The sequence below is a fragment of the Bos indicus genome, chromosome 23, assembly GCF_029378745.1.
Source record: "Bos indicus isolate NIAB-ARS_2022 breed Sahiwal x Tharparkar chromosome 23, NIAB-ARS_B.indTharparkar_mat_pri_1.0, whole genome shotgun sequence".
NCBI lineage: Eukaryota > Metazoa > Chordata > Mammalia > Artiodactyla > Bovidae > Bos > Bos indicus.
In genome coordinates, this window is record NC_091782.1 from 8,992,393 (window position 1) to 9,014,780 (window position 22,388).

The 22,388-nt window shown below is 45.7% G+C and overlaps 2 protein-coding genes across 5 annotated transcripts; both read right to left on the reverse strand.

Annotated features, from left to right (window-relative positions):
* Window positions 1–271: 271 nt before the first annotated feature.
* Window positions 272–4,883, reverse strand: DAXX (death domain associated protein). Of its 4 annotated transcripts, none has more exons than XM_019985222.2 (8): window positions 4,659–4,883; window positions 3,410–3,668; window positions 2,430–3,258; window positions 2,088–2,302; window positions 1,710–1,938; window positions 1,092–1,563; window positions 715–934; window positions 272–523 (listed from the first exon to the last, which is right to left on the reverse strand). In XM_019985222.2, exons 2-8 carry the CDS (start codon window positions 3,614–3,616, stop codon window positions 464–466), a joined length of 2,232 nt encoding a protein of 743 aa, XP_019840781.2. In that variant the 5' UTR covers window positions 3,617–3,668; window positions 4,659–4,883; the 3' UTR covers window positions 272–463. The 4 variants fall into 4 exon arrangements, with proteins under 4 accessions (XP_019840781.2, XP_019840780.2, XP_019840779.2 ...); XM_019985221.2 differs by having other exon boundaries at window positions 3,410–3,665; window positions 4,557–4,691; XM_019985220.2 differs by lacking the exon at window positions 4,659–4,883 and adding an exon at window positions 4,557–4,648.
* Window positions 4,884–5,186: 303 nt separating this feature from the next.
* On the reverse strand, window positions 5,187–8,610 carry SMIM40 (small integral membrane protein 40). Its single transcript, XM_070777829.1, has 2 exons — window positions 7,874–8,610; window positions 5,187–5,643 (listed from the first exon to the last, which is right to left on the reverse strand). The coding sequence occupies exon 1, from the start codon at window positions 8,151–8,153 to the stop codon at window positions 7,911–7,913; it is 243 nt and encodes an 80-aa protein (XP_070633930.1). The 5' UTR covers window positions 8,154–8,610; the 3' UTR covers window positions 5,187–5,643; window positions 7,874–7,910.
* Between the last annotated feature and the right edge of the window lie 13,778 nt (window positions 8,611–22,388).

Genomic DNA, 22,388 nt, shown 5'->3' on the forward strand with positions numbered 1-22,388 from the left:
TTGGCTAGATAACCTTGAGTCGGCCGCTGATTGGCTTTTTTACTGCTACCGCTAGAAGTGGGAAAGAAAAGCACATTCAGGAGGCTGAAGCACATTTTAGTGCCTTGCAGAGGGCAAGGAGCCCTGAGGATGAGAAAAACTCCAACAGAGGCGTGAAGGCAGCTGGACAGGGCAGATCCAGGGCTGTCCCGGGGGAACGGCTAACCCTGAGCCAGAGCACAGCTGGTGCCAATCACCAGCTGGTGAGGGCGGGACAAGGAAAAGACAGGGATACAATAAGAAAAGAACTTTATTGTTTATTAATGTTTCTATGTAAAACTTAAGCTTTGTTGTTGTTGTTGTTTTTAAAAAGAAACCACCAACAGGCAATTAGCTCAGTCCATCCCTTCCTCAGTCATGTGCTTCCTACCATCCTCCAAATACGATCCCAAACATTTTGGGGTCAGGGAGGAGGGGGAGGCAGTTAATCAGAGTCTGAGAGCACGATGATCTCCTCGGGATCACACTGTGTCGCCACACTCATCTGCAGGGGAATGAGAGACAAAGAGTCAGAAAGGTCTGGAACACAGTGAAGCCAGGGAAGGACTTTATCAGAGATCAAAACTTAGGGTGGGAAAAAAGAGAGAGGGAGGAGGTAATGGGTATAACATTCAGAGAACCCCAAATGAATGATGAAAGAGAATGAAGTTAGGAAACACAGCCACCCCCTCTTACCTTATAAGTACCAGGCCTGGAGGGTTGTGACTGGGGAGTGTGGGACAACCGGGTTGGAAGTGGGCTACAGAGGGAGCTGGTCACCAAGCCATGGCTAGGAGAGTCCACCCTTGTTGAGGAATCAGCAACTGGAGCCATAGAAGCCAAGGGGGAAGGTGGGCTGGGCAGGGTATGTGTCTTCTGCCCGTTCTTCTGTACTGCCCTTTGCATTTCCACATGGCTAGAGACAGAAACATACATGGGAGGAGGGTTGTGTGTGGAGCCTGAGGCTGGAGGGGGAGCGTGCAGTTTTTCCCCAGACTCCTTTCTACAATATTTCTCTCAGAAAGCCCCTTCAGTCCCTCCATGGCTTCCCTCTTTCTCCTTGTTGCTGTTACCTCTTTCCTAATGGCCCAGCTTCTGTTTGCTTCTCTTTCCGAGATTTCTTGCGGGGGGGACTGGAATCCCCCCAAGTGTGAGGAGAGACGCCTCCATTGAAGGAAGTGGAGGTGACCATGGCGGCCCCATTCTCCAACACAGTGTTGAGGAGGTCCTCTGATTTCTTGGAAGAGGAAACGTCCCTCTCCTCAGGGGAAGGGGTCGTATCCAGGGGCAAGGCTTCAATCTCTAGCTCAAAGAGCTGAGACATAGGGCTCTCTTCCTCCAGGGGCAGCTCCTCGAGGTGCTCTTCCCTGCTTTCAGCAACTACACTGGAGGGGGCCGGGGGCTCTTCTGCCAGTGAAGATGGTGACTCTGTGAGTCTTTTGTTTTGCTGCTCCTCTGAAGACCCATTTTTCCCTTTATGAGGTTCCAGGTTCTTTTCAGTGGAGATCGGTAGTGGGGATACGGGGCTCTTATCTCCATCCTTCTCTGGAAAAAAAAAAAGAAAAAAGAGCAGATTGGTAGCAAAAGAACTGGGGGAAAGAGTAAGAGAAAGAAGGAAAGGATCTCAAAGGGGCTCGTGCCCAACAGAGTAGAGAGAATTGACACAGGAGAAGACTGTTTCCTTGACATACCTGCTTCCTCCTCCTCCTCTTCATCGTCCCCCTGACCTTCCTTCATCTGTTCCAGATCCTCCTCTTCTTCGGAATCTGTGGCCTCATCTTCTTCCTCCTCATCTTCCTCGTCTTCCTCCTCGTCTTCCTCCTCATCTTCCTCCTCCTCTTCACTTTCCTCATCTTCTTCATCATCGATCTCAGCCTTGGAAGTGGTAGGACACTCCTGGGATGCCATCCCACTAGGGCCCTGCAGAGAACAAAGGAGTTTCCTGAAGGAATCTGTTGCCCCATTCTCAAAGGAATGCTTCTTGAATTCCTTCTGCACATGCCACGATCAGTCACCCCAGACTCCCTCCTGGCCAGTGCAGGGGAAGGACAAGGTCTCTCCTTTCATACCTCACCAGAATCCAACGAGGATTTGGGGGTATCTTCAGAGTGGGAAGAGGTGGCCTGGGGGAGCCGGGCTCTTCTCTTCTGTCTCTCACTCTCCTCATTCCTGTCTTGCATCATCGCATACTTGGAGATGACCTCATCCAGCCGGCTCATAGCCAAGCTTCGGTTCTCCCGCAGGCGCCGGGCCAGGACAGGATCTGACAGTGCGGGATCAATGCCTGTGTGGGAAGATATAAAGTCAGTGTAGTCACCCAGAACTCTAGAAGTAGGGACTAAAGAGATGCCCCCTCCACCACACACACCTGACGAATGAGGGTTACCAAGGAGTATCTCACTAATGCCTACCTGGCCTATAGTCATCTGTGAGGTGACAGCCAAAGTTGTAGATGAGATCCAGGTGGCGACGCTCCTGTAACCTGATGCCCACATCTCGGAAGGCATCCTGAGCCATGAGCTGGAGCTGCTGTCGGGGGAGGCCAAGGCTGTGCCGAGCAGCTGCCTTCTCTACGGCGCGCAGTACATCTCCATAGTCAGGGAAGGTATCAGGCCCTGGCTTGTTGATGAGCCGCTCAATGCGCCTATTGACCTCTGGGTAGCGGGTACCACGGTAGGGGATGCGCTGCTCTATGACCCGGCCTGTCAGTGAAGAGCAGTCTTTCAGCTCACACAGCCGTCCAAAGAGACGGATCAGCTTACGCTTCAACCTTGCTTCCTGCAGGTAAGTGGAGTCTGGGTCATCCATTTCTGAGAGATCCAACTCCTTTTCTTGCAGCCGCCGGATCTCTGCCACATACAGTGCCAGCAGCTGCTCCAAGCGCTGGATCTGCCGCCGGGAACCATGGGTCCTTGGGGCCTCAGAGGCAGTGGTCTCAGCATTTGGGTCCGAGGAGGGGTCTGTGGGAGGGTTATTCCCAGAGGGCTCACTAGAGGTGGTGGCAGCAGGGGCCAGGTTCAGCTTCTTCTTGGCTGAGTGGGCCTTGAGAACCGTGCAGAGCTCATTAATGTAGACATAGAGCTTAGCTGGCCGGTTCTGGGCCCGAGAGAGGACCCGAGAGAGGATGTTGCAGAACTCCGCCGAGGCCAAAAACAGAGGGTGGGCCCGCTGCTGCCGGTTATAGAGGAACGGGACCACCTCAGGGTGATCCGCCGTCTGCGTCTTACACAGTGCAAGGAACTGGAAGGTTCACGGGGGAAAAGGGAGGGGAAAAAGATAAAGGATAGGGTTGAGAGAAAGGTGAGGTGGGGTTAGTGGGGGAGAAAGGACAGGAGAGCCAATCAGCCATCCCCCTCCCTGGGGCACGACAGTCTTCTCCCCTAAAGCTCACCTCTTCAAACAGCTTCTCATTCTCCAACTTGTAGCATTTCTTGCCGCCAGAACTACTGCTTCCTCCAGCCCCATGGGGCTGAGAGGAGCCAGGGGCTTCTGCCTTGGGTGAGGCCGGATTAGGGGGTGGGTGGGAGGGCCCTGGTTGAGCAGCTGCTTCATCTTCTTCATCATCATCCAGCACGATGATGCTGTTAGCGGTGGCCATAGGGGATCAAATCCCCCGGAGGGAGGAAGTGTTGAGGATTTCGTAATTCCTGCTGGAAGGGGATGGGGCCTCAGACAGAGCCCCTCCAGCATCGCCCCATCCCTTCAGCTCACACGTTTTCCAGTCTTCTTGGGTTTCAAAAGCACCCAGCCATGCCCAACAGTGTCCTTATTGCCTAGCTTCAGCAAGCAGTAGTACCATATGTTTTTCTGGCCCTTTACTGTGGGAGTTCCAAACCTTCTGAAAACCTGAAGTCCCACCCCCAGCTCTACCCCCCACGCCTATATCCGGTCTTTCAGTATCGTTTTCCCACTATTTCTCAGAGTTGGCAAGTTGAGTCTTCCTCTCAACCCCTGGACGACCTCTCACGCTGCACTCCAGGTTCCCTTGACATCCTCTCGAACAGACACCACAACCCCGCTGGCACCACCGTCTTCCCTGTTCGCTCTCTCTCACACATATCAAATCTAAACCCTCACCCCATTCTGAAAGATAACCCCAACTCGGAGACCCTCTGAGAAGGAGGTTCCCTCCCAAAAATCCATTCCCTTTTATACTTAAATTATCTCTATATTCCACCCTCTGGTGGGTCTCCTCAAACCGAAGCGCTAGGTTGAAGATATTTCACCTCAAGTCCCCTCCTTCTCACCCCACCCTAATTTTCCCCATTCTCTTTTAGTGACCTGTAACCGATCGTGAGCTCCACGCTGGGCTCTCCCGATTCCTCTCAGATTCCAGCCCTGAATCCAGTCCTTCCCCTAAATGAGCTTCCCGCCAAGTCCCCCTCCCCCAGTTCAGCCCCTGGCCGCCCCACTCCCCTTCAGGGATAGGAAGGAAGATCCCACAGCCTGCCCGTCAGACTCAGCGCCCGGGACTCCCCAGTACCTCTCCCTCGACATTCCTGCCCCCGCCTTCGCTCCCCACACCGTCCGGCCCCCACCTCAGAAACGGTCTCTCGAGGCGACCCTCTCCGCTGATCTCAGAACCTCGCATGGTTCCCTCCGTCTTCCTTCCCCCTCCCACCGCAGGCCCTACTCCATACCGGAAGCCGCGGAGTTTCCGCCCACACGCGCCGGGCGCGGCCATATTGTCGCACGGAATCCAGTGCCCCCGTCAGGCAGGAAGGAAGGTAGGGCCGCCCCTCCTAGAGCCTCCAGTGCCGCCCACAGAGTCTGCGGCTCCTTTCACCCTGGCCTGCAGGGGGCGGATTCGTCGCCTCCGGGCGTCCTAAATACCCGAGGGCCGCCATTTTGCCGTACGGCTCTGGCTGCGCCGGGACCGGGGGGCGCCGTCTGTGGAGCTCTTTTCACCCGGTGCTTCCGCGACTCCGCCAATCAGAAACTTCCCGCATCCCGGCCCAACCACCGCTAGTCGCGTGCGAGGAGGACTGATCCACCTTTCTACGTTGGGGAGGGGGGGAGGAAATAACGGAACAGCGCGGGGTGAGGAATTGGGCCCTCCAAGGCTGAACAGGGATGCATGGAAAGGAGGAGTCTCTTAAAAGGGAAATAAAACCTTTTCTATCCGCTGGGCTTTGACAAGCCTTGTGGCGCTGCTTTCCTACCTGCCAGGTCCCAGTTTCCGCGGCTCAATCGACTGTACCTGTCTTTCCTTTCTATGGTCTGCGCGCTCCCTTGCAGCTGCCCAGAAGCTACTTCTACATCCAGGTGCCTACATCTCCCAATCATCAAGTCATAACACATGCATACAAACGAGCACAACACGCTATACAAATGTGTTGTTATTATTATTGCGATTGTTGGCGTGCTTTCCAAGCTCCACCACAGAACTAATGACCAACCAAGTAGGTGGGACCTAGTTGGTTCTCCGTCGTTTTCTGGAGGGGGTTCCCGAGGCGCAGGCGCTGAAGACAAGGAGGCTGTGCTTTGTCCAGGAGCTCTAGGGCCTGAGGACAGGCGATGTGGGGAGGGAGCTCTGAGCAGAATCTGTAAGAGCTGTGAGAAGAAACGAGGCTCGAGGCTCGTAAAATACCTTGAGTCTCGTCTCCTCCTCTTCCTCTGGGATAGCTGATGAAGGAAGAGAGAAGAAACCAACATTGGCGCCCGCCTCGCCCACACCCTCACCCTAAACCAACTTTAGGGAAACTGGAGGGGCTCGAAGAGGCAAAGCTGGGCCCAAAGGTGAACTTCTGAGGAAACCGGAAAGGTTAATATGGTTCCAATCGCAGAGTTTCCCACATCCTTGAGAATTCCACAGAGGGGGAGCATCTTGCCACTTTCTAGGACCACAGTCTCTTACATCCCCAATCCCTCGGAGTTACAGAACCTCAAACCCTCACTCCCATTAAAGAATCCCACACCACTTTTCTCCAGTCGTCTAAGCCTGTAGTCTTCAAATTGGGGGACATGAAGACTCGCCTAAGGGTACTCGGATTTGGGACATATAAAGGATTAATTTCCAGATTCTCAGTTTTCCCAAAATTTGTTTTCCTGAATAAATGTTTGCACTAGAGCTTCTCCTTCTTTTTCTCTTTTACAATAGACTTTCTCCCCCTCTATTTAAAAAGGAAAAAAAAAAAAAAAAGGTATAGTTCTTAACCATGAAATCTAAGGATAACTTTACCTTGTTTTACCTTGGTTGTTTTTTGTTTGTTTGTTTTGGGACACATGCCCTGAATCTTGCAGGGATCTTAGTTCCCCAACCAGGGATGGAACTGGCCCCCAGCGACAGCAATGAAAGCACCAAGTCCTAACTGATGGACCACCAGGGATTTCATTACCTTGTCTTAAATAAAGAGACATGTAACAATATTGTAATATAATTATCCTCTAATTAAAAAAAAAAGACATGTAGCCTATTTCTTTCAAGGCACCATAAACACCATCCTGTCTATCTCATTTTAAATGTACTTTTAATATTAAGTTCATCACTTCATGGGAAATAGATGGGGAAACAGTGGAAACAGTATCAGACTTTATTTTTTGGGGCTCCAAAATCACTGCAGATGGTGACTGCAGCCATGAAATTAAAAGACACTCCTTGGAAGGAAAGTTATGATCAACCTAGATAGCATATTCAAAAGCAGAGACATTACTTTGCCAACTAAGGTCCGTCTAGTCAAGGCTATGGTTTTTCCTGTGGTCATGTATGGATGTGAGAGTTGGACTGTGAAGAAGGCTGAGCGCTAAAGAATTGATGCTTTTGAACTGTGGTGTTGGAGAAGACTCTTGAGAGTCCCTTGAACTGCAAGGAGATCCAACCAATCCATTCTGAAGGAGATCAGCCCTGGGATTTCTTTGGAAGGAATGATGCTAAAGCTGAAACTCCAGTACTTTGGCCACCTCATGCGAAGAGTTGACTCATTGGAAAAGACTCTGATGCTGGGAGGGATTGGGGGCAGGAGAAGGGGACGACAGAGGATGAGATGGCTGGATGGCATCACTGACTCGACGGACCTGAGTCTGAGTGAACTCCGGGAGTTGGTGATGGACAGGGAGGCCTGGCGTGCTGTGATTCATGGGGTTGCAAAGAGTCAGACACGACTGAGCGACTGAACTGAACTGAATATTAAGTTATGAAAATGTGTACAATCTTTATGCTATTTTATCACTTCTGCTCTCATAATAATTGTAATGATAACCCAGAAGAAATATTTCTAAAAACCTAGAGTTTTATGGTCACAAGAAAGAAAAATATTTTTCATCTCAATTATAATATATATATATGTAAGAAAGTGTGATAGGGGACTTCCCTGGTCATCCAGTGGTTAAGACTCTGTGCTTCCATTGCAGGGGGCTGGCCTTAGATCCCTGGTAGAGGAATTAACATTCCCCCATAGGTGCAACCAAAGAAAAAAAATATTTTAAAATGTGATAAACTGGTCAATAAAAGACTTTCAAGTATAAAAGCATAAAATTGTGGGGAAGTCGAATGGTAATAGGAGTTTTAGGAGAATAGAGAATGATGGGTTAAGAAAAGGAAAGAGTCCCAATTATATTTTTTAATGAGGGCTAGTGGATACCGTCACTCTGATATTTCAATTCCCCTGGACACACAAAAGATTGATTTATTTTAAAATATTTTGTATATCCCAGGAATTACATCGTTGAAACAATGTTAACTTATGATGATAAAGTTTAGATGCTTACATAGAAGTGCTTGAGAAGAACAAACTTTTTCAAAATTATTTCCTGAAGTATAGGTGCAGAAATTTTAAGACAGTTGCTCTCAGCTATCCAACTGTCCCTCCAAAGCCCCCAACAGTGCCATTCCCCTCCACCCTGTCTCCCCTCTCACCTCTGTGGCAGGGCAAGCAGAGGTTTAGGAAAGATGGTCACAATTCCAGCTCCTCCTCCTTCTCAGGCGTTCTCAGGAGCCAGTCCTCAAACTTTGCCCAAGGTAGCAGCCATAGCAGCTTCCAAACAGCCTCCAGCATCAGCAGTGTCACGATGAGGACCAGGAAGATAAAGAAGGCTTTGTCCATGGCCCGCCGCAGGGGACCCCTGGGAGGAGTGGGATGTCGGGCAAATGCCAGGAACACATCCTCCTCATCCACATCGCCCTCCTCCTCGGCCATTCTAACCCACAGTCTGACCGCTGGCTTGAGCGAGGAGGCTGGGATGAAAGCCCTTAGTCAGCCTTGCCAGGATTAAGGGGAACGATGTCGGCAAGTCCTGCACCTGCCCAGCTTGACCCTAATTCCCCCAACCAAGAAGAAAAAAGGAGAGGAAGGCCTCTGAGTCTTTGAACGATCAATATAATGTGAATAATCTGGAATAAATAATTCCTAAACTCTGTCCAGTTTTTGGGCTTCCCAGATGGTTCAGTGATAAAAGAATCCGCCTGCCAATGCAGGAGACACCGGTTGGATCCATGGGTCCGGAAGATCCCCTGGAGGAGGAAATGGCAACCCACTCCAGTATTCTTGCCCGGAGCCAGAACAGAGGAGGCTGCCTATAATCCAGAGTTGCAAAGAGTCAGACACCACTGAGCCACTGAGGACGCACACACCCACGTCCAGCTTTTTAACTTGTGTTTCGGAAACTGAAGTCCCAACAGAGACATGCCAGCTGCAGCTGCCCAAGTCATTCTAGGTCTCTAAGATTAAGGTTCAAGGCATTGGGCCTCTACAGCCCAGGACCTAGTACCTACTGTGAGCCGGGGTCACTCAAGCACTTCAACACTGCGTGGGGTTGGGGGGATGGGGAGGAACGATCTAACCTAGGCGCGGTTGGGCGGCAGTGCGGGGCGCGGGGGGGTGGTGCTGTGGGGAGGCGGGGGTCGTATGTGCGGGCCGCAGGGGCCGGACAGGGGGCAGCAGAAGCTGAGGCGGCTCCAGTCTGCGCAGGCGTAGTTTTTCTCCAGGTCTGGGGTCGCTGAGCTTGCTGCGCCGAAACCCGGCATGCTGTCTTTGTGACTTCCAGTAGGATTATAACTGGACTGCGGGTGCCCAATCGGAGGTTTATAAAAAGAGAAAGACCGTGGATGGCCAGCGGAGCGACGGTTAACGATAGGGACTTAACTATTGAGGCAATAATAAGGAAGGGTGAGCTGTGCTTGAGGGGCCCTGGTCTGAGAATTGCTGGTGGGAAATGTCAACGAGGACATTGGGACTAGGATTGAAGGCCTTTTCTTAACTCTCTTCCCCAGGCACTGGCCTGAAGCTTCGTGAGGGAAATCAAAGTCTATATGGAGACCTGCCCATAAATTGTGGTTGGTGGGTGGAGTGCAGAGGGAGGAAACAGCCCAAGAGGTAATAGACCTCCAGTGGGTTCTTGCCTGGAGAATCCCAGGGACAGCGGAGCCTGGTGGGCTGCCGTCTATGGGGTCGCACAGAGTCGGACACGACTGAAACAACTTAGCAGCAGCAGCAGCAGGGCCCCTTAGCTAAACTCCACTTTGACCTTGATAAAAAAAACATTGTTTTCTTGGGAAGACCTTGTTTACCCCAAAATAGTACAACGGATGTCACAGTTTTGCTTAGAATCAACTCATATTATCGTTTGCTGCCACCACAGGAAACCACATTACCAGTCGAAAGAAAGAAAGAAACTAGATGGGAGTCTGAACTAATTATTTATATTTTTAAATCAGTCACAGCTTTATTTTTTAAAAAATTTTATTTATGGCTGTTCGGGCTCTTTGTGGCTCTGTGGGCATTTTTTCCTAGTTGGGGCAAGCGGGGGCGACTCTCTAGTCGCCTATGCATGGACTTGTTATCGCAGTGGCTTCTCGTCTTGCCGATCGAGTACTGTAGGTGCGCACAGGCTTCAGTAGTTGTAGCACTTGAGCTCAGTAGTTGCTGCTCCCTCAGCTCTAGAGCACAGGCTCAGTAGTTGTGGAAGTGGGCTTAATTGCTCCTCAACATGTGGGATGTTTTCCCCATTGGGGATTGACCCCAGAACCTGTCCCCTGCGTTGGCGGTCGGATTCTTTACCACTGAGCCACCAGGGAAACCCCATACTAATCGTTTATGAGTTGTGTTAATTAAACAAGGAGAACTTTAGACTGAGGTGACTCTGATGCCCTGGTGGTCTACTTAAGCCAAAATCTAAACCTATAAATGCCTCAAGAGAAGCTAGAGGAGGGACTTACCCGGAGTGGTTAAGAATCTGCACTTTCCACTGCAGGTCCCACCGAGGTGGGTGAACTAAGGTCCCCAACGCTGCATGCGCAGGCCCAAACCCGCTCCCCCCACTCGCCAAAAAAAAAAAAACACTGGAAGATAGTCACACACAGCCAAATCGACTAAGCTATAGCCAATCAAATAATTTCCTTTCTTTGCTTCCACGTTTAATGCTTCCACATTAAAGTCTTTCCTCTGGGTCAGGTCTGAGGACGTTCAAACTACCGGTGCAGTTGTGCTCCTTTCACATGCTAGCAAGGTAATGCTGAAAATCCTTCAAGCTAGGCTGAACCTACTTCAAGCCGGTACAAGAACCATGTACTTCCAGATATACACGCTGGATTTAGAAAAGGTGGAGGAACCAGACATCAAATTGCCAACATCCATTGGATCACAGGAAAAGCAGGAGGATTCTAGAAAAACATCTACTTCTGCTTCATTGATTACACTAAAGCTTTCGGCTGTGGGTTACAACAAACTGTGGAAAGTCTTCAAGAGACGGGAATACCAGACCACCTTACCTGCTTCCTGAGAAACCTGTATGCAGGTCAAGAAGCAACAGATAGAACCAGACATGGAAAAACAATTCAGTTCAGTTGCTCAGTTGTGTCTGACTCTGCGACCCCATGGACAGCAGCATGCCATGCTTCCCTGTCCATCACCAACTCCTGGAGCTTCCTCAAATTCATGTCCATCCAGCCATCCAGCCATCAGTATTGAAGTCAGTGATGCCATCCAGCCATCTCATCCTCTATCATCCCTTTCTCCTCCTGCCTTCAATCTTTCCCAGCATCAGGGTCTTTTCCAATCAGTCAGTTCTTTGAATCAGGTGGCCAAAGTATTGGGAGCTTCAGCTTCAGCATCAGTCCTTCCAATGAATATTTAGGACTGTTTTCTTTTAGGATTGACTGGTTGGATCTCGTTGCAGTCCAAGGAATTCTCAAGAGTCTTCTCCAACACCACAGTTTGAAAGCATGAGTTCTTCTGTGCTTAGCTTTCTTTATGGTCCAACTCTCACATCCATACATGACCACTGGAAAAACCATATCTTTGACTAGACAGACCTTTGTTGGCAAATTAATGTCTCTCTTTTTAATATGCTGTCTAGGTTTGTCACGGGCTTCCCTGATAGCTCAGCTGATAAAAAATCTGCCTGCAGTGTGCGAGACCTGGGTTCGATCCCTGGGTTGGGAAGATCCCCTGGAGAAGGGAAAGGCTACCCACTCCAGTATTCTGGCCTGGAGAATTCCATGGACTGTATAGTCCATGGGATCGCAAAGAGTCGGACACAACTGAGCAATTTTCACTTCATTTCACTAGGCTTGTCATAGCTTTTCTTCCAAGGAGCAAGCAAGTGTCTTTTACTTTCATGGCTTCAGTCACCATCTGCAGTGATTTTGGAGCCCAGAAAAATAAAGTTCTTCATTGTTTCCATTGTTTCCCCATCTATTTGCCATCAAGTGATGGGACCAGATGCCATGATCTTTGTTTTCTGAATACTGAGTTTTAAGCCAGCCTTTTCACTCTCCTCTTTCACTTTCATCAAGAAGCTCTTTAATTCCTCTTTGATTTCTGCCATAAGGGTGGTGTCATCTGCATATTTGAGGTTATTGATATTTCTCCTTGCAATCTTGATTCCAACTTGTGCTTCATACAGCTCGGCATTTGGCATGATGTACTCTACATATAAGTTAAATAAACATGGTGACGATATACAGCCTTATCTGAATCCTTTCTCAATTTGGAACCAGTTTGTTGTTCCATGTTCGGTTCTAACTGTTGCGTCTTGACCTGCATACAGATGTCTCCGGAGGCAGGTAAGGTAGTATGGTATTCCCATCTCTTGAAGAACTTTCCACAGTTTGTTGTGAGCCACACAGTCAAAAGCTTTAATGTATTCAATAAAGTAGAAGTAGATGTTTTTCTGGAATCCTCTTGCTTTTCCTGTGATCCAATGAATGTTGGCAATTTGATCTCTGGTTCTTCTTTCTTTTCTAAATCCAGCTTGATCATCTGGAATTTCTTGGTTCACATACTGTTGAAGCCTCGCTTGGAGAATTTTGAGCATTGCTTTGCTAGCATGTGAGATGAGTGCAATTGTGCCGTAGTTTGAACATTCTTTGGCCTTGCCTTTCTTTGGGATTGGGATGAAAACTGACCTTTCCCAGTCCAGGGGCCACTGCTGAGTTTTATCGGCATATGGAGTGCAGCATTTTCACAGCATCATCTTTTAAGATTTGAAATAGCTCAACTGGAATGCCATCACCTCCACTAGCTTTGTTCCTAGTGATGCTTCCTAAGCCCCACCTGACTTCGCATTCCAGGATGTCTGGTTCTAGGTGAGTGATCACACTGTTGTGGTTATCTGGGTCATTAAGACTTTTTGTATAGTTCTGTGTGTTCTTGTCACCTTTTCTTAATATCTTCTGCTTCTGTTAGGTCCATATCATTTCTGTCCTTTGTTGTGCCCATCTTTGTATGAAATGTTCCCTTGGTATCTCTAATTTTCTTGAAGAGATCTCTAGTGTTTTCCATTCTATTGTTTTCCTCTATTTCTTTGCATTGACCACTGAGGAAGTCTTTCTTATCTCTCCTTGCTATTCTTTGGAACTCTGCATTCAGATGGATGTATCTTTCCTTTTCTCCATTGCCTTTTGTTTCTCTTTTCTTTTCAGCTATTTGTAAGCCTTTTTTGGACTTTTTGGATTTTGCTTTTTCACATTTCTTTTTCTTGGGGATGGTCTTGGTCACTGCCTCCTGTACAGTGTTACAAACCTCTGTCCATAGTTCTTCAGGCACTTTATCAGATCTAATCCCTTGAATCTATTTGTCACATTCACTGTGCAATCATAAGGGATTTGATTTAGGTCATACCTGAATGGTCTAGTGGTTTTCCCTGCTGCTGTTGCTGCTGCTAAGTCGCTTCAGTTGTGTCCAACTCTGTGTAACTCCATAGTTGGAAGTCCACCAGGCTCCCCTGTCCCTGGGATTCTCCAGGCAAGAACACTGGAGTGGGTTGCCATTTCCTTCTCCAAAGCATGAAAGTGAAAAGTGAAAGTGAAGTCGCTCAGCTGTTTCTGACTCCTAGCAACCCCATGGACTGCAGCCTACCAGGATCCTCCGTCCATGGGATTTTCCAGGCAATAGTACTGGAGTGGCTTGCCATTGCCTTCTCCTAGTGGTTTTCCAACTTTCTTCAATTTAAGTCTGAATTTTGCAATCAGGAGTCCATGATCTGAGCCACAGTCAGCTCCCAGACTTGTTTTTGCTGACTGTATAGAGCTTCTCCATCTTTGGCCGCAGAGAACATAATCAATCTGATTTCGGTATTGACCATCTGGTGACCTCCATATGTAGAGTCTTCTCTTGTGTTGTTGGAAGAGGGTGTTTGCTATAATCAGTGTGTTCTCTTGGCAAAGCTCTGTTATCCTTTGCCCTGCTTCATTTTGTACTCCAAGGCCAAACTTGCTTGTTACTCCAGGTATCTCTTGACTTCCTGCTGTTGCATTCCAGTCCCCTATGATGAAAAGGACATCTCTTTTGTGCGTTAGTTCTAGACAGTCAGGTGGGTCATCATAGAACCATTCAACTTTAGCTTCTTCGCCATTACTGGTCAGGGAATAGATTTAGCTTACTGTGATATTGAATGGTTTGCTTTGGTAATGAACAGAGATCATTCTGTCATTTTTGAGATTGCACCCAAGTACTGCATTTCAGACTCTTTTGTTGACTATAACGGCTACTCCATATTTTTGAAGGGATTCTTGCCCACAGTAGTAAATATAATGGTCATCTGAATTAAATTCTCCCATTCCGGTCCATTTTAGTTCACTGATTCCTAAAATGTAAATGTTGACTCTTGCCATCTCCTGTTTCACCACTTCCAATTTACCTTGCTTCATGGACCTAACACCCCAGGTTGTTCTTTACAGCATCGGACTTTACTTCCATTACCAGTCACATCCACAACTGGGTGTTGTTTCACTTTGGCTCTGTCTCTTCATTTTTCTGGAGTTATTTCTCCACTCTTCTCCAGTAGCATATTGGGCACCTACCAACCTGGGTAGTTCATATTTCAGTGTTATATCTTTTTGCCTTTTCATAGTGTTCACAGACTGATTGAAAATTGAGAAAGGAGTCAGACAAGGCTGTATATTGTCATGCTGCTTATTTAACTTCTGTGCAGAGTACATCATGTGTAATGCTGGGCGGAATCACAAGCTAGAATCAAGATTGCCGGGATAAATATCAACAAACTCAAATATGCAGATGATACCACGCTGATGGCAGAAAGCAAAGAGGAACTAAAGAGCTTCTTGATCAAGGTGAAAGAGGAGAGTGAAAAAGCTAGTTTAAAACTCAACATGAAAAAAACTAAGATCATGGCATCTGATCCCATCACTTGATGGCAAATAGATGGGGAAAAAATGGAAACAGTGGCAGATTTTATTTTCTTGGGCTCCAAAATCACTGCAGACAGTGGCCGCAGTCATGAAATTAAAAGACACTTGCTCCTTGGAAAAAGAGCTATGACAAACCTAGACAGCATATTAAAAAGCAGAGACAACACTTGGCTGAAAAAGGTTCGTCTAGTCAAAGGTACGTTTTTTTCAATAGTTCTGTATGGATTTGAGAGTTGGACCATAAAGAAAGCTGAGCGCTGAAGAATAGATGCTTTCGAACTGTGGTGCTGGAGAAGACTTTTGAGAGTCCCTTGAACAGCAAGGAGATCTAACCAGTCCCTGAATATTCATTGAAAGAACTGATGCTGAAGCTGAAGCTCCAGTATTTTAGCCACCTGATGCAAAGAGCCGACTTATTGGGAAAGACCCTGATGCTGGAAAGATTGAGGGCAGGAGAAGGGGGCAACAGAAGATGAAATGATTGGATGGTATCACCAACTCAATGGACATGAGTTTGAGCAAACTCTGGGAGATAGGGAAGTATAGAGGAAGCCTGGTGTGCTGCAGTCCATGAGGTCGAAAAGAGCTGGACACAACTTAGTGACTGAACAACAATACCAACAGGTCTGAAGAGTGTTCATAACCACTTCTGGTTTGATGCAGTACCATTCCATGCATTTTGGCTCAAATAAACTTAAAAATTTTAACATGCTTCAGTTTAACATTAACAGTTATGTGAGCAGGATCTTGGACAAGTCACCTGATGTCATGAAGGACAAATGAAATAAGATTTTCTTTTGGGTAAATCATGAAATGCTGTGTAAATATAATGTATTAATTTCTGATACCCTCACTATGTCTCAGATAAGTTTGCAATAATGCCACCCAAACACCTTCATCATCTCCTTATAGTTCCTTCCCCATGGTAAGTTCAAAACTAGGATCTTGTGTAATACATAAACCCAGCACTTTATTGAATTAAAAAATTTTTGGAAGCAATTTAGAACTTACAGAAAACATTTAATAACAGTACCAGGGACTCTGGTGTCCTTTCCCCCCAATTCCCCATTTGTCAACATTTGGCTCTGTTTGCTTATTTCTCTCAACCCCAATGTAACTGTCTGTTATGAGCTGAATTGTGTTTCTCCAAAATTCAAATATTGAAACTTTAACTCCCAGTACCTCCAAATATGATCTTATTTGGAAATAGGGTTGTTGCAGATGTAATTGGTTAAATTAAATTGAAATCATACTACAGTAAGTGGACCCTTAATTCAATATGACTGATGTTCTTATAAAGGGAAATTTAGACACAGACCTGCATATCATGAGAATATCATATGAACATGAAGGCAGAGATAGTGTTTCTGTTACTGCGAGTCAAGGAATGCCAAAGATTGCCAACAAACCGTGAAAAGTTATGGGAGAGGCATGGTATAGACTTTTCTGTCATAGCCCTGAGAGAACCAATCCTGTTGACACTTAGTTTTCTGACTTCTAGCCTTCAGAATTGTAAGATGATCAATTTCTGCTGTTTAAGCACCCTGTTTGCAGTACTTTGTTGTGGCAGCCCTAGGAAAGTTATATACCATCCTATTCAGGAAATCAATACGAGTATCCAATTCATAGGTACAATTCAGGTTTTATCAGCTGTCCCATTAATGGCTCTGTCTTTTCTGGTCTAGGATCACATATCGCATTTGGTTGTCACATACCTGCAGTCTCCTTCAGCATGAGCATTCAGTTCTGTTCAGTTCAGTCGCTCAGTCGTGTCCGACTCTGCGACCCGATGAACCACAGCACACCAGGCCTCCCTGTCCATCACCAACTCCTGGAGTCCACCCAAACCCATGTCCATTGAGTTGGTGATGTCATCCAACCATCTCATCCTCTGTCGTCCCCTTCTCCTCCTGCCCTCAATCTTTCTCAGCATCAGGGTCTTTTCAAAAGAGTCAGCTCTTCGCATCAGGTGGCCAAAGTATTGGAGTTTCAGCTTCAACATCAGTCCTTCCAATGAACATCCTTTAGGATGGACTGGTTGGATCTCCTTGCAGTCCAAGGGACTCTCAGGAGTCTTCTCCAACACCACAGTTCAAAAGCATCAATTCTTCGGTGCTCAGCTTTCTTCACAGTCCAACTCACATCCATACATGACCACTGGAAAAACCATAGCCTTGACTAGATGGACCTTTGTTGGCAAAGTAATATCTCTGCTTTTGAATATGCTGTCTAGGCTGGTCACAATTTTCCTTCCAAGGAGTAAGCGTCTTTTAATTTCATGGGTGTAGTCACCATCTGCAGTGATTTTGGAACCCCCAAAAATAAAGGCAGCTGCTGTTTGCCATGAAGTGATGGGACCAGATGCCATGATCTTCGTTTTCTGAATGTTGAGCTTTAAGCCAACTTTTACACTCTCCTCTTTCACTTTCATGAAGAGGCTTTTTAGTTCCTCTTCACTTTCTGCCATAAGGGTGGTGTCATTTGCATATCTGAGGTTATTGATATTTCTTGCAGCAATCTTGATTCCAGCTTGTGCTTCTTCCAGCCCAGTGTTTCTCATGATGTACTCCGCATATGTTAAATAAGCAGGGTGATAATATACGGCCTTGACGTACTCCTTTCCCTATTTGGAACCAGTCTGTTGTTCCATGTCCAGTTCTAACTGTTGCTTCCTGACCTGCATACAGATTTCTCAAGAGGCAGGTCAGGTGCTCTGGTATTCCCATCTCTTTCAGAATTTTCCACAGTACTTGTGAGCAGTACTTCTGTATTTCTCTGGTCTTCCATGAATCACTTTTAAAGAGTACAAGCTTTTCATTTCTGTAAGATGTCTCTTACAGAGACAAACCTCAGTGCATATAAGGGGAAGAGAGAAATAATGTGCTCCTCTCCTTGCATCACATCAGAAGTTACAGGAGATGAAACCATCTCACTCTTGATGCTGCCAAACCAGTCTGGCAGGTTTCTCTACCATAAAGCCATGACTGTCCCTTTGTGATTCCTAAGTATCTGGCACTTCATCTAGTCTCCATCTTTCTGCTTTATCATCATTCACTAATGACTCTCATCAGAATAAGCATGATGATGTTTATTAAATGGTAATTTTTTTATTCCATCATTTTTTCTTCAGTTTTCAGTAAGCAGTCTACTATGAAGAGAAATTTCTTTCTCCTTTCTTTATTTATATCATATGAACTCATGGATTCCTATTTTATTCAATGAATTGTAATCCATTATTATTATATGTATTTATATTATCTGGGCCCATACATTTCTATTTTGTTTCATTAATTGTAATCAGTTACTATTCTCATCATTAATTTCATGCACAAGTTATCCCAAATTTGGGCATCTCCAGGTTCCAAGATTCATGCTCACCAGCCCCTATCACTCCCACAGGAGAGAATGGGAAGCCCATGGGCCTGCTGGTGCAAGTGAAGTTCACAGGCATCTGAGCTGCTCCAGCAGCAGTGCCCCATGGGTTCCTAGCTGGTGCAGGGAGAGAGAAGCGGGAAGCATTTCCCTGATAGTGGCTTGGACCCCTCTACTTGTCATCAGGCACCACTGAGGAGCCCAGTGCAAGCTGGGCAAGTAGTGAGACATCCTGGTGCTGATAGGGGTGAAGATGAAGAATGTGAAGGGCAGCATCCTCACCTTGTCTCAAGAGCTCGGCGAGAAGGATCACCTGCTGGCCATTGGCTGTGTGTGTGCGCTCAGTCATGTCCGACTCTTTGTGACCCTTTGGACTGTAACTTGCCAGGCTCCTCTGTCTATGGGATTTTTCAGGCAAGAATATTGGAGCAGATTGCCTTTTCCTACTCTAGGGGATCTTCCTGACCCAGAGACTGAACCCACATCTCCTGCGTCTCTTGCATTGCAAGTGGATTCTTTACTACTGAGCCATCGTGGAAGTCTTGCTGCCCACGGCTGTCATTTGCAAAACGTGACAGAATGTGAACAAGTTCCCTTTTGGCCTTTGCGACTCCCAGACCCCTGTCGGCTTGGAAGAGACCTCGGGCCACTGCTATTGAACTCCCTTATACCTCTGGGGCACTGTTTGACAGTACTGAGGCTTAGGCAGTTGAACTCTTTTGCTGGTGACTTGGCACCCTCTCTTGTTGCCTCCTGAAGCCAGGTCCTGAAGTCTGGGACCTCAGACTCTGCACTGGTAACACCAGCAATTATGACTTTATCTACCTTTCCCCACTTTCACCCCACACCCCAAGTTTATATTGCACATTCTGGAAAAGCAGAAGCTTCAGAACTACTTAACTTGAAACTTATCCCCTACGGATGCAGACAGGATGCCCACGACTAGAGATCTGGGAAGACAACACTTTGAGTTTGGCCAGCAATCAGAGACAGCTCTTCTGAGTGTGGTGATCAGAGATCCAAGTAACGTAAGTTCTCCTACTTTTTGTGCCTCCCCCACCACCTCGCCCCCACCCCGAAGCAGTTTCTTGGGAAACTGGCAGATCTCTGCTTCTTCCTCCTAGGACGTCCCTCTCAGAAGGCCATTTATAGGGGGATCTTGGTGATTTGTTGATGAGGATCCAGCTTGCCAGGGACTTAGGTGTATCCTGTTATGTTTGCTACAGATTCTATTTTCTGTACAGTTAGTTAGATTAAAGTTCTCACTGTGTGTGTTTGGCAAAATGAATTAAACAGAAAGTAAGGTTAAAAAAAAAATTATCCTAATTTGGCAAATGGGAAAGTCCTCCAAGCTAGCTTCTGTGTCCTTCTGCAATATCCTCAATATTATTTGATCGTTTCCTTACTTTCTTTTTTCTTAAATTTTATTATTTTTTTAACCCCAAAAACATTTTGTATTGAGATACAGCCAATCAACAACGTTGTGATAGTTTCAGGTGAACAGTGAAGGGACTCAGCCATACACATCCATATATCCATTCTCCCCCAAACCCCTCTCCCATCCAGGCTGGCGCATAACATTGAGCAGAGTTCCATGTGCTATACAATAGGTCTTTGTTGGTTACCCATTTTAAAGGTAGCAGTGTATACCTGACTTTCCCAAAGTCCCAACTATCCCTTTTCCCCCGGCAACCGTGTTTGTTTTCTAAGTCTGTGATTCTCTTTCTGCTTTGTAAATAAGTGCATTTCTGTTATTTCCTTTTCGATTCCACATATAAGGGATGTCATATATTTCTCCTTCTCTCTCTGATTTACTTCACTCGGTATGACGCTCTCTAGGTCCATCCATGTTGCTGTAAATGGTCTTATCTCACTCTTTTTAATGGCTGAGTAATATTCCACTGTATATATATATATACCACATCTTCTTTGTCCATTCCTCTGTCAGTGGACACTGGGGTTGCTTCCATGTCTTGGCTGTTGTAAACAGTGCTGCAATGAATGTTAGGGTGCATGGATCTTTTGGGGCCATGTTTTTCTCTGGATATATGCCCAGGAGTGAGGTTGTAGGTAGCTCTATTTCTAGTTTTTTAAGGAAACTCCATACTCCATTTTTAGTTTTTTAAGTTCTCCATAGTGGTTATACCAATTTACATTCCCATCAGCAGTGCAGGAGAGTTCCCTTCTCTCCACACCCTCTCTAGCATTTGTTGGTTTTGGATTTTTTAATGATAGCCGTTCTGACCAGCGTGTGGTGATACGTCACTGTAGTTTTGACTTGCATTTCTCTCATAACTAGTGATGCTGAACATCTTTTCATGTACCTAATTACCATCTGTATATCCTCTTTGGAGAAATGTCTATTCAGGCCTTCTGCCCATATTTTTAGTGGGTTGTTTGTTTTGATGTTAGTAAGTGTTATAAGCTGTTTGTAAATTTTGGAGACTAATTCCTTATTGGTCACATTTACAAATATTTTCTCCCAATCTGTGGATTGTCTTTATTGTTTCCACTTTGCTCTACAAAAGCTTTTACATTTCAGTAGGCCCCATTTGTTTAGTTTTGCTTTTATTTCCATTATTCTGAGAGATGGATCAAAAAAGATGTTGCTGTGATTTATGTCAGAGAGTGTTCTGCCTATGTTTTCCTCTAGGAGTTTTATAGTGTCTGGTCTCACATTTAGGTCTTTAATCCATTTTGAGGTTATTTTTGCATATAGAGTTAAGGGATGATCTAATTTCATTTTTTAAAATTTATTTATCTATTTGACTGCACCAGATTTTAGTAGCAGCATATGATTTCTTAGTTGGGGCACGTGGAACCTAGTTCTCTGACCAGGAATTGGACCCAGGCCCCCTGCAGTGGGAGTGAGGAGTCTTAGCCACTGGACCACCAGGAAGTCCATTTCATTTTTTCACACATGGTTGTCTAGTTTTCCCAGCACCATTTGTTGAAGAGGCTGTCTTTCCAACATTGTGTTGTCTTGCCTCCTTTGTCACAGATTAATTGACTATAAGGGCATGGGCTTATTTCTCAGTTTTCTATCCTGTTCCATTGGTCTATATTTCTTTTTGTGCCAATACCATACTGTTTTGATGACTTTAGCTTTGTAGTATAGTCTGAAATCAGGGTGCCTGATTGCTCCAGGTCCGTTTTTCTTTTTCAAGATTGCTTTGCTATTCAGGGTCTTTGTTTCTCTATAAAATTTTTGAGATTTTTTTGTTCTAGTTCTGTGGAAAATGCCATTGGTAATTTGATAGGGATTGTATTGAATCTGTAGGTTGCCTTGGGTAGTATAGTCGTTTTGACAAAATTGATTCTTCCACTCCATGAACATGGTATATTTTCCCATCTGTTTATGTCTTCTTGGATTTCTTTCATCAGCATCTTATGGTTTTTGTAGTACAGGTCTTTTGTCTCCTTAGGTAGGTTTATACCTAGGTATTTTATTCTTTAGATGCTGTAGTAAATAGAATTGCTTCTTGAATTTCTCTTTTTTGATCTTTCATTGTTAGTGTATAGAAATGCAGCAGACTTCTGTGTATTAATTTTGTAAACTGCAACCTTACCAGATTCATTGATGAGTTCTAGTAGTTTTCTGGTAGCATCTTCAGGATCTTTTATGTACAGTATCATGTACATAAACAGTGACAATTTAACTTCTTTTCCAATTTGGACTCTTTTTACTTCTTTTTCTTCTCTGATTGCTGCATTTAGGACTTCCAAAACTATGTTGACTAAAAGTGGTGAGAGTGGACATCCTTGTCTTGTTCCTGATGTTAGGGTTCCTGGAATGCTTTCAGCTTTTCACCACTGAGTATGATGCTATCTGTAGGTTTGTCATATATGGTCTTTATTATGTTGAGGTATGTAGCCTCTATGCTCACTTTCTGGAGAGTTTTTATCATAAATGGGTGCTGAATTTTGTCAAAAGGTTTTCTGCATCTTTTGAGAGGATCATATGGTTTTTATTCTTCAATTTGTTGATATGGTGTATCACATTGATTTATTTGCAGATGTTAAAAAATCCTTGCATTCCTGGGATGAATCCCACTTGATCATGGTATATGGTCTTTTTAATGTATTGCTGGATATGGATTGCTAGTATTTTGTTGAGGATTATTGTATCTATGTTCGTCAGTGATATTGGCCTGTAAGTTTCTTTTTTTGTGTGGTATCTTTGTCTGATTTTGGTATTAGGGTGATGGTAGCCTTGTAAAATGAGTTGGGAAGTTTTCCTTCCTCTGTAACTTTTTGGAGTAGATTCAGAAGGATAGGTGTTAACTCTTTTCTAAATATTTGACAAAATTCAGCTGTGAAGCCGTTGGGTCCTGGACTTTTGTTTGTTGGGAGGTTTTTAATCATTGTTTCAATTTCAGTGCTTGTGATTGGTCTGTTCATATTTACCATG

What these genes read in the sequence shown, in the direction of transcription:
- DAXX (XM_019985222.2), bottom strand. Translation starts at nt 3,616, where the DNA reads ATGGCCACCGCTAACAGCATCATCGTGCTGGATGATGATGAAGAAGAT. An exon ending in AGAGGAGGAGGAGGAAGCAG is followed by an intron (nt 1,564 to 1,709) that starts GTATGTCAAGGA and finishes TTTTTTTTCCAG; the next exon opens with AGAAGGATGGAGATAAGAGC. An exon ending in CCAGGCCTGGTACTTATAAG is followed by an intron (nt 524 to 714) that starts GTAAGAGGGGGT and finishes ATTCCCCTGCAG; the next exon opens with ATGAGTGTGGCGACACAGTG.
- SMIM40 (XM_070777829.1), bottom strand. Translation starts at nt 8,153, where the DNA reads ATGGCCGAGGAGGAGGGCGATGTGGATGAGGAGGATGTGTTCCTGGCA.